Source organism: Felis catus, chromosome C1, assembly GCF_018350175.1.
Source record: "Felis catus isolate Fca126 chromosome C1, F.catus_Fca126_mat1.0, whole genome shotgun sequence".
Lineage (NCBI taxonomy): Eukaryota > Metazoa > Chordata > Mammalia > Carnivora > Felidae > Felis > Felis catus.
In genome coordinates, this window is record NC_058375.1 from 51,522,389 (window position 1) to 51,534,491 (window position 12,103).

General features: G+C 37.5%; 2 protein-coding genes across 8 annotated transcripts in view; both read left to right on the forward strand.

Moving 5' to 3' along the window:
• Positions 1-12,103, forward strand: part of ATG4C (autophagy related 4C cysteine peptidase) — a 92,265-nt gene that overhangs the window by 24,497 nt on the left and 55,665 nt on the right. The gene's annotated exons all lie outside the window — the stretch shown is intronic.
• Positions 2,681-3,455, forward strand: LOC105259923 (U1 small nuclear ribonucleoprotein C-like). Its single transcript, XM_045035957.1, has one exon. The coding sequence runs from the start codon at positions 2,722-2,724 to the stop codon at positions 3,199-3,201; it is 480 nt and encodes a 159-aa protein (XP_044891892.1). The 5' UTR covers positions 2,681-2,721; the 3' UTR covers positions 3,202-3,455.

Genomic DNA, 12,103 nt, shown 5'->3' on the forward strand with positions numbered 1-12,103 from the left:
TCCTTTTTCCTTTAAACATTCAGAAGCAAAAAGAATTTATTTAGGTGATGATAATACCTCAGGTTTTCAGACTCAGTTTTAGGCAACTGTATGTATAAACTAGGAAGCAAGCAAAATAAACCTTTGAACACACCAAGCAGATAAGTTCACACACCAATACCTATGAATTTCTCTCAGAACCTTGTGTTTAACCTTGGGTTTGTGAACAAAGCCATTAAGGATCATATGGTGATTTTAAAGCCCGCCTTGGACTAGAAACAATTTGGAGAAGAAGAAGCTTTCAAAGATGGAGAAATACTCAGCAGAACCAGCTTCAACCAGGAGGAAGTTCAGATCCATAAAATAGGAATGATAACATTTAAAAAACTCCCTTTATAATGCAGATTCAGGTAGGGGAGCCAAGATGGCAGAACAGCATGGAAGTTTTTTGTGTATCTCGCGTCCATGAAATACAACCAGACCAACACTAAACCATCCTGCACACCTAGAAAACTGATCTGAGGATTAACACAACAATCTGCACAACCTGAACCACAGAATTCAGCGGGTACATGGCGCGGAGAGGTGAACTGGGGGAGAGAGAAGCCACGGAGGGCAGGGAGCCACTTTTGCTTGGGGAGAGAGGATGGAGCTGGTGGGGGGGGGTAGTGGAGAATACAGGAAAAGCACCCCTCCCCAAAAGCAGCTGGAAAGTGAAAATTGGAAACAGCTGCAGGGACTAAACTAAAAAGGGAGAAATGAGAAAGGAGAAAGGGGAGGGTTTAAATTCCATTAAGACTGTAAACGGGAGCGCAGAGTCTGAAACTCCACAGCTCAATACCTGGTGGTGGCTCTGGTGGGAAGGGCGAATCCCCAGGAGCAGAGTGGGGTCCAGGAGGTTCTCAGGCCACACTGGGAGAAGTGGTTCCATTGCTAGAAGGACATTTGGTGGAGGCTGTGAGGTCACCTGGTCCCAGCAGACCCCAGAGAATGGCCACATTCGCTGGTGCTGGAACAAGGTCGTTAAGGGTGAAGACTGGTGCCAGATGTATTGTGATTTTCCATAATCCCTGAAATGCTGCTGCTACACTATCTCACGAACTTTTTCTGGGGCGGGCTGGCACCTGGCTGCAGTCTCTGGGCATCGGCAGCAGCACGGCCCCGTGAACATTCCTGGGCGCAGCTGGCACCCGACCATTGCTCGGTGAGACCCTCCGCAGAGGGGTGGAACGGGTTAAAGCTGCAGTCCCTCAGAATTAAGGGGCCAGGGAAAACAGCCACATCTGAGACAAAACTCGGGAGAGAGGTACTACCTGGGGTTTGGTCATGGACTGTATAAAAGTGGGGAGTGGACAAAAGCTGAAGACAAAGGAGGGGTGTGTGATTGTTGATCAGGGAGAACAATTCCTATACTAGAGACTGGGTAGCTGCCTGACGCCACTTTCACTGCTCCCATGCATGCACATATGCACCTGCAATCGCCACAACAATCCACCCCAGTAGGCTAACAACGCCATCTAGTGGAGAACAGAGCTGTTACACTAAGCCCTGCCCAACTGGGCCAACCTCGCTCTTCAAGAACACAAGTCTCACTGCCTACTTAGTTTATGGAAATAAACTTTTAGGGGAAAATGAAGTAATTTCAGTCATATTTCAGTCTGTTAGCATGTCCAACTATTCAATTTTCTTTTTTAAAAATTTTTTTTCTTTTTCATTTCTTTTTCTTGAATACAGAAAGAAAAAAATCATTTTTATTTTCAATTTTTATTAAAAATATTTTTCTTTAAATTCTTTTCCTGTTTTTTTACTTTTGTGTAAATTTTTTCAAATTCTATTTTACTTCCATCATTTTATTTTAGTCTACTTCAGTGTATTCACTTTTTCAAATTTTCAAACGATATTTTTTTCTTTTTTCTCTTTTTGGTTTCTGTTCTTTTTCTTGAATACAGAAAGAGAAAAAATTCATTTTTATTTTTAATTTTTATTACAAATGTTTTTATTTAATTTTTTCTACTATATTCTTTACTTTTGTGTAAATTTTTTCAAATTCTATTTTACTTCCATCATTTCATTTTACTCTACTTCAGTGTACCCAGTTTTTAAAATTTTCAAACAATTTGCTTTTTTTTTTTCTTCCCTCCCTCCTTTTTTCTCTAATCTATGAAGCCACTTTCAACACCCAGACCAAAACACACCTAGGATCTAGCATCATTTATTCGATTTTTTTGGTGTGTGTCTTTTTAATTTTAATATTTTTTTAATTTTAATTTTTTTTAATTTTAATTTTTTCTACTTCATTAATTCCTTTTCTCCCTTCAAAATGACGAAACGAAGGAATTCACCCCAAAAGAAAGAGCAGGAAGAAACGACAGCCAGGGACTTAACCAATACAGATACAAGCGAGATGTCTGAAACAGAATTTAGAATCACAATAATAAGAATACTAGCTGGAGTTGAAAATAGATTAGAATCCCTTTCTGTGGAGATAAAAGAAGTAAAAACTAGTCGGGATTAAATAAAAAATGCTATAATTTAGCTGCAATCACGAATGGATGCCATGGCAGCAAGGATGGATGAGGCAGAACAGAGAATCAGTGATAGAGAGGACAAACTTATGGAGAATAATGAAGCAGAAAAAAAGAGGGAGATTAAGGCAAAAGAGCACGATTTAAGAATTAGAGAAATCAGTGACTCATTAAAAAGGAACAACATCACAGAGTGGCCAACAGTCTGCAAAGCAACATGCCTAAGTTTTATTGTGACTACTGCAACACATACCTCACCCATGACTCTCCATCTGTGAGAAAGACACACTGCAGTGGTAGGAAACACAAAGAGAATGTGAAAGACTACTATCAGAAATGGATGGAAGAGCAAGCCCAGAGCCTGATCGACAAAACAACTGCTGCCTTTCAGCAAGGAAAGATTCCTCCTACTCCATTCTCTGCTCCTCCTCCTGCAGGGGCGATGATTCCATCTCCCCCTAGTCTCCCGGGTCCTCCTCGCCCTGGTATGATGCCAGCACCCCATATGGGGGGCCCTCCCATGATGCCAATGATGGGCCCTCCTCCTCCTGGGATGATGTCAGTGGGACCTGCTCCTGGAATGAGGCCGCCTATGGGAGGCCACATGCCAATGATGCCTGGGCCCCCAATGATGAGACCTCCCACCCGTCCCATGATGGTACCCACTCGGCCAGGAATGACTCGACCAGACAGATAAGGAGAGACAGGAACCTCTTTATATCCATTTTATATTACTTGTTCTACTTTACCAGGAGATCATGGTGCTGTGACTCTGGGTGTTTTCTAACAGCATGACAAGGAAGACTTGCTCCCCCTTCCTATCAAACAGAGAATAGTTTTTGCAAGGGAGTAGTGGGACAAAAAAAAAAAAAGTAATTTCCAGTTGTATCGTGAAATGTGAAAATAAAATTGTCAACTGTTTTAGTTAAAAAAAAAAAAAAAAAGGAACAACATCAGAATCATAGGGGTCCCAGAAGAGGAAGAGAGAAATAGGGGTAGAAGGGTTATGTGAGCAAATCATAGCGGACAACTTTCCTAACCTGGGGAAAGACACAGACATCAAAATCCAGGAAGCACAGAAGACTCCCATTAGATTCAACAAAAACCGACCATCAACAAGGCATATCATAGCCAAATTCACAAAATACTCAGGCAAGGAGAGAATCCTGAAAGCAGCAAGGGAAAAAAAAGTCCTTAACCTGCAAGGGAAGACAGATCAGGTTTACAGCAGACCTATCCACAGAAACTTGGCAGGCCAGAAAGGAGTGGCAGGATATATTCAATGTGCTGAATCAGAAAAATATGCAGCCAAGAATTCTTTATCCAGCAAGGCTGTCATTCAAAATAGAAGGAGAGATTAAAAAGTTTCCCAAACAAACAAAAATTACAGGAGTTTGTGACCACTAAACCAGCCCTGCAAGATATTTTAAGGGGGACTCTCTGAGGGGAGAAAAGATGAAAATATAAATAAATACCAAAAGCAACAAAGATTAGAAAGGACCAGAAACTCCAACTCTACAAGCAACGTAATGGCAATAAATTCATATCTTTCAGTACTCATTCTAAATGTCAATGGACTCAATGCTCCAATCAAAAGACATAGGGTAACAGAATGAATAAGAAAACAAGATCTATCTCTATGCTGTTTAAGAGACCCACTTTAGACCTAAAGACACCTTCAGATTGAAAGTAAGGGGATGGAGAACCATCTGTCATGCTAATGGTCAACAAAAGAAAGCTGGAGTAGCCATACTTATATCAGACAGTCTAGACTTTAAAATAAAGACTGTATCAAGAGATGCAGAAGGGCATTATATCATAATTAAGGGGTCTATCCACCAAGAAGACCTAACAATTGTAAATATTTATGTGCCAAATGTGGGAGCACCCAAATATATAAATCAATGAATCACAAACATAAAGAAACTTATTGATAGTAATACCATAATAGGAGACTTCCAATACCCTACTCACAGCAGTGGACAGATCATCTAATCAAAAAATCAAGGAAACAATGGCTTTGAATGACATTCTGGACCAGATGGACTTAACAGATACATTCAGAACATTTCATCCTAAAGCAGCAGAATATACATTCTTCTCCAGTGCACATGGAATGTTCTCCAGAATAGACCACATACTGGGACACAAATCAGTCCTCAGCAAGTACAAAAAAATCGAGATCATACACTGCATATTTTCAGAACACAACACTATGAAACTCGAAAGAAAAATTTGGAAAGGTAACAAATACTTGGAGACTGAAGAACATCCTACTAAAGAATGAATGAGCTAACCAAGAAGTTAAAGAGGAAATTAAAAAGTATATGGAAGCCAATGAAAATGATAACACCACAACCCAAAACCTCTGGACCGCAGCTAAGGCAGTCATAAGAGGAAAGTATATAGCAATCCAGGCCTTCCTAAAGAGGGAAGAAAGATCTCAGATACACAACCTAACCTTACGCCTTAAAGAGCTGGAAAAAGAACAGCAAATAAAACCCCAAAGCAGCAGAAGACAGAAAATAATAAAGATTAGAGCAGAAATTAATGCTATCAAAACTAAAAACACAGTAGAACAGATCAATGAAACCAGAAGATGGTTCTTTGAAAGAATTAACAAAATTGATAAACCACTAGCCAGCTTGGTCAAAAAGAAAAAGGAAAGGACCCAAATAAATAAAATCAAGAATGAAAGGGGAGAGATCACAACCAAAACAGCAGAAATAAAAACAATAATAAAAAAATATTATGAGCAATTATATGCCAATAAAATGGGCAATCTGGAAGAAATGGATAAATTCCTAGAAACATATACACTACCAAAACTGAAACAGGAAGAAATAGAAAATTTGAACAGACACATAACCAGTAAGGAAGTCGAATTAGTAATAAAAAATCTGCCAAAAAACAAACGTCCAGGGCCAGATGGCTTTCCAGGGGAATTCTACCAAACATTTAAGGAAGAGTTAACACCTATTCTCTTGAAGTTGTTCCAAAAAATAGAAATGGAAGGAAAACTTCCAAACTCTTTCTATGAAGCCAGCATTACCTTGATTCCAAAACCAGAGACCCCACTAAAAAGGAGAATTATACCAATTTCCCTGATGAACATAGATGCAAAAATCCTCAACAAGATATTAGCCAACTGGATCCAACAATACATTAAAAAAATTATTCACCACGAGCAAGTGGGATTTATACCTGGGATGCAGGGCTGGTTCAATATCCACAATAAATTAATGTGATTCATCACATCAATAAAAGAAAGGACAAGAACCATATGATCCTCTCAATAGATGCAGAAAAGGCATTTGACAAAATACAGCATCCTTTCTTGATAAAAACCCTCAAGAAAGTAGGGATAGAAGGATCATACCTCGAGATCATAAAAGCCATATATGAATGACCCAACTCTAATATCATCCTCAATGGGGAAAAACTGAGAGCTTTCCCCCTAAGGTCAGAAACGACAGGGATGTCCACTCTTGTCACTGTCATTCAACATAGTATTGGAAGTCTTAGCCTCTGCAATCAGACAACACAAAGAAATAAAAGGCATCCAAATCGGCCAGGAGGAGGTCAAATTTTCACTCTTAACAGATGGCATGATACTCTAAATGGAAAACCCTAAAGATTCCACCAAAAAACTGCTAGAATTGATTCATGATTTCAGCAAAGTTGCAGGATATAAAATCAATGCACAGAAATCAGTTGCATTCCTATACACCAACAATGAAGCGACAGAAAGAGAAATCAAGGAATTGATCCCATTTACAATTGCACCAAAACCCATAAAATACCTAGGAATAAATCTAACCAAAGAGGTGAAAAATGTATACACTGAAAACTATAGAAAGCTTATGAAAGAAACTGAAGAAGACACAAAAAAATGGAAAAAGATTCCATGCTCCTGGATAGGAAGAACAAATATTGTTGAAATGTTGATACTACCCAAAGCAATCTATGTATTCAATGCAATCCCTATCAAAATAACACCGGCATTCTTCACAGAGCTAGAACAAATCCTAAAATTTGTATGGAACCAGAAAAGACCCCGAACAGCCAAAGCAATCTTGAAAAAAAAACCAAAGCAGGAGGCATCACAATCCCGGACTTCAAGCTATACTACAAAGCTGTAATCATCAAGACAGTATGGCACTGGCAGAAGAACAGACACGATCTGAGTGGAACAGAATAGAGAACCCAGAAATGGACCTACAAATGTATGGCCAACTAATCTTTGACAAAGCAGGACAGAATATCCAATGGAATAAAGACAGTCTCTTCAGCAAGTGGTGCTGGGAAAACTGGACAGCGACATACAGAAGAATGAACCTGGACCACTTTCTTACACCATACATAAACTCAAAATGGATGAAAGACCTAAATGTAAGACAGGAAGCCATCAAAATCCTTGAGGAGAAAGCAGGCAAAAACCTTTTTGATCTTGGCCTCAGCAACTTCTTACTCAACACGTCTCTGGAGGCTAGGGAAACAAAAGCAAAAATGAACTACTGGGACTTCATCAAAATAAACAGCTTCTGCACAGTGAAGGAAACAATCAGCAAAACTAAAAGGCAACCAACAGAACGGAAGAAGATATTTGCAAATGACATATCAGATAAACGATTAACATCCAAAATCTATAAAGAACTTATCAAACTCAACACCCAAAAACCAAATAATCCAGTGAAGAAATGGGCAAAACACATGAATAGACACTTCTCCAAAGAAGACATCCAGATGGCCAACTGACACATGAAAAAATGCTCAACATCACTCCTCATCAGGGAAATACAAATCCAAATCACAGTGAGATACCACCTTACACCTGTCAGAATGGCTAACATTGCAACAACAGATGTTGGCAAGGATGTGGAGAAAGAGGATCTCTTTTGCATTGTTGGTGGGAATGCAAGCTGGTGCACCCATTCTGAAAAAACAATATGGAGGTTCCTCAAAAAGCTAAAAATAGAACTACCCTATGACCCAGCAATTGTACTACTAGGTATTTATCCAAGGGATATAGGTGTGCTATTTCAAAGGGACACATGCACCCCAATGTTTATAGCAGCACTATCAACAATAGCCAAAGTATGGAAAGATCCCAGATGTCCATCGCTGGATGAATGAATAAAGAAGATGTGATATTTATATACAATGGAGTATTCCTCGGCAATCAAAAAGAATGAAATCTTGCTATTTGCAACTATGTGGATGGAACTGGAGGGTATTATGCTAAGTGAAATTAGTCAGTCAGAGAAAGACAAATATCATATGACTTCACTCATATGAGGACTTTAAGAGACAAAACAGATGAACATGAGGGAAGGGAAACAAAAATAATATAAAAATAGGGAGGAGTACAAAACCTAAGAGACTCATAAATATGGAGAACAAACTGAGGGTTACTGGAGGGGTTGTGGGGGGGGGGAAATGGGCTAAATGGGTAAGGGGCACTAAGGAATCTACTCCTGAAATCATTGTTGCACTATATGCTAACTTGGATGTAAATTTAAAAAAAAGAAAAAAACACAAAAATAAAATTAAAAAAATAATAATGCAAATTCAGGTAAAACACAATGGACAGTTGGCTCCTGCTCACTGGAAAGCATGGCCAGCTAAAGGCCATGTTAGACAGTTACAACTTGATAATAAAACATTGCATTTTGAAAACTGAGCACTGATTTTTTAAAAATTGAGATATAATATACTAAAAAAATCATCCTTTTATGATTCAGTGGTTTTTAGTATAAGATTGTACAACATCATCACTAGCTAATCCCAGAACACCTTTATCACCCCAAAATGCAACCCTGTACTGATTAGCATCTACTCCCTGTTCCTCCCCACCTCTTCTCTAGCCCCTCGCAATCACCAGTCTATTTACTGTCTCTATGGATTTGACTGTTCTGGACATTTCATATAAATGGCATTATGCAACTTGTGGCCTTTTCTGTCTGACTCCTTTTGCTTAGCATAATGTTTTCAAAATTCATCCATATTGTAGCATGTATGTATCCGTACTTCATTCCTTTATATGACTGAATTATATTTAATTGTATGGCCATACTACATTTTCTTTACCCATTTATTATTTGATGGACATTTGGATTGTTTTTGAATTTTTGGCTAATATGAATATTGCTGCTATGAACATTGTGTAAAAGTTTTTGTGTGAACATATGCATTCAGTTCTCTTGGGTATACACCTAAGAGTAGAATTGCTGGATAATATATTAACTCTAATTTTAACTTTTTGAAAAAGTACCAAGCTGTTTTCTAAGGTGGCTGTACCATTTTATATTCCTATCAGCAATGTTTGAGGGTTTGAATTTCTCCACATTGTCAACAGCACTTTTTATTGTCCATCTTTTTTATTGGAGCCATTCCAGTGGCTACGAAGTATCTCAGTGAGTTTGATTTGCATTTCCTTGATGAATAATGATATTAAGCAACCTTCTATATACTTACTATTTGTATATATTCTTTGGAGAAATATCTATTTAAATCCTTTGTGTATTTTTTAATTGGGTTATTTGTCTTTTTATTTTTGAGCTTTATGAGTTCTTTATATGTTCTAGATAGAAATCCCTTAGCAAATATATGATTTACAAATACTTTCTCCCATTTTGGTGTTGTCTTTTTACTTTCTTGATAGTGTCCACTAGAGCACAAAACCTTCAAATTTTGATGAAATCCAGTTTATTTATTTTTTCTTTGGTTGTTTGTGCTTTTGATATCAAATTAGAGAAACTGTTGTGTAAATCAGAATCATGAAGATTTATACCTGTGTTTCTTAAGAGTTTTATTTTTTTAATTAAAAAAACCTTTTTCTAGGGAGAGAGAGAAAGTGAGCATGAGTTGGGGAGAGGGGCAGAGGGAGAGAGAGAGAATCTTAAGCTCCACACTAAGTGTGGAGCCTGATGAGGGATCCTGGGATCATTACCTGAGCCACAATCAAAGGTCAGACGCTTACCTGAGCCACCCAGGAACCCCAAGAATTTTATTAATTTAGCTCTTATATTTAGGTCTTTGATCCATTTTGAATTAATTTTTGCATGCGATGTGAGGTAGAAGTCCAACTTCATTTTTGTATGTGTCTATCTAGTTGTCCCAGCACCATTTTTTGAAAAGACTGTTCTTTCTCCATTGAATGGTCTTGATTCCCTTGTCTAAATCAGTTGACCACAGATGTAAAGGTTTATTTATGGACTTCCAGTTCAATTCCATGTATGTACACATCCATCTGTGTGCCAGTGCAACACTCTCTTAATTACTTTAGCTTTTTGTAAAATTACAAAATTGGAAAGTGTGATTCCTTCAACTCTGTTCTTCTTTTCCAAGATTATTTTGGCTATTTTGGATGAATTTTTTATCATCTTAACAATTTCTGCAAGAAATCCAGTTGGGATTTTGATAGAGATTTTAGTGAATCTGTAGATCACTTGTACAGTATTGCCATATTAAACTTTCCAATCCATGGACATGGGATATGTTTCCTTATATTTAGGTTTGTAATTTTTTGTTTCAATCATGTTTTGTCGTTTTCTACTTATAAAGCTTGTTAAAGTTTTTCCTAAGTATTTAGGAAAGTTTTTATTTCCTTTTTTGTTAAAGTTATTCCTATTTTATTCTTTTTGATGCTATTTTAAAGTGAATTGTTTTCTTTCTTTAAGTTTATTTGTTGCCAGTATATAGAAATAATAGTTGCTTTTTGTAATTTTATCTTGTGTCTTGTAAGCTTGATGTTCTACTTTATTAGCTCTAATAGTTTTTTTTTGTGATTCTTTTAGATTTTCTGTATGTAAAGATCATGTCATCTGCAAATAGAGGCTTATGTTCTTTTTAAGCCATTTAATTTGGTGAATAGGTTATGTGATGAAGATTTCATTTGTAAGTTGAAAATTGTCATACAGGCACTAGATAACCCATTTTTATTTTACTATTTTTTTAAATACAAATCACTTTTATTTTTAAATGTTTATTTATTTATTTTTGAGAGAGACAGAGAGAGAGAGAGAGTATGAGCAGGGGAGTGGCAGAGGAAGAAGGAGGCAGAGAATCTGAAGCAGGCTCTGAGTGCTGTCAGTGTCGAGCCTGATGTGGGGCTTGAATTCAAGAATCATGAGCTCATGACATGAGCCAAAGTCTTAAGCTTAAGACCTAGGTGCTCCTAGAATAACCCAGTTTATCAGTATCCTAGGTATTGTTAAACTATTATTTACATATGTGTTGTTTTCCTTATCTAGATACTTAAGTGGCCATCATAAAATTATGGTAATTTCTAATCTCTTCTTCAACAGATGGTTTAAGGTGACTAAGTGTTCTAGATAGCTTCAAGTTATGGACTAGTATTTTTGTTTGATTTTATTGGTTGAAAATCTCTCTAAAATGTTTTCTGTATTTTCCTTGCTTAGAGTTTGTGTAGTATGGGTGGTACAGGAAGGACTAAGATTGATTGAGCATTTACTAGCATTTAAAAAAATTTTTTTAAATGTTTATTTATTTTTGAGAGAGACAGACCATGATTGGGGGAGGGGCAGAAAGAGGGAGACAGAATCTGAAGCAGGCTCCAGGCTCAACTGTCAGCACAGAGCCCAACATGGGGCTCGAACCCATGAACTGCAAGATCATGACCTGAGCTGAAGACAGAGGCTTAACAGACTGAGCCACCCAGGTTCCCTAGCATTTTGTAGATGATTTATGTACCTTATTTAAATCTCATATCTTTCTGAGATGGATATCTTCCTGAGATTTTTTTTTTAATTAGAAAACTGAGATTAACATATTTGTGGTCACATATCTAGGTAATAAGTCATGAAACTGGTGGTATTCAAATCCAGCCTCCCTGTTCCTCAGTCTTGCTCTTCTCTGAATATAGTGAACATAATTTAGGATTAATTTTTTCAATGTCAATATTATGAAATGATGAAGATGGAACTAGAAATGGGATAGCACTTAAGATTTAAAAGACTCTGGACCTTACTTTCTTGAAAAACGGCTTAATTTTTGCTTTCTTCTCCCCTCTCTCCTTTTATTTACCTGACTTCATGAGGTGTGTAAACTTGACTTCCTTTTTAAAAAAGGTTAATATGTAAACCATCCTTCTTCTGGGTGTTTCAGATCCTCCCAAAAATAATTATCATCTGTTATTTCTACATTTTTTGGCTTGTTTGGATCTTTTAAAGCTTTGTGGTATTCAGGTAGCTGACTTAATGGACTATAGGTTTTTTGTAACATTCTGTTTATGATTGCTATTCTCCAAAGATCGTCCTTAGTAAGGATCTTTAATCATATCTTGTGTTGTCTCTTTTCTCATTGAATCTGGGCTGGCCTGTGCCTCATATTAACCAATAGAATGAGAGGAAATGAGGCTGTGTCAATTCTAGGCCTGGCCATTAAGAGGCAACTTCTGCTTGCTCTGATTTGGAGCTCTGAACTGTTATGTCACCACTTTAGGTACTCTGCTGGAGAAAATCACATGGAGAGACCACATGACGAAGAAAGGCCCTGAGATGATCTAAGAGAGAAAGCATCAGCCAATTCAGTGTCTCAGTTGAGCCTCTCCATCTGATTTCCGCTATGTTAGACTT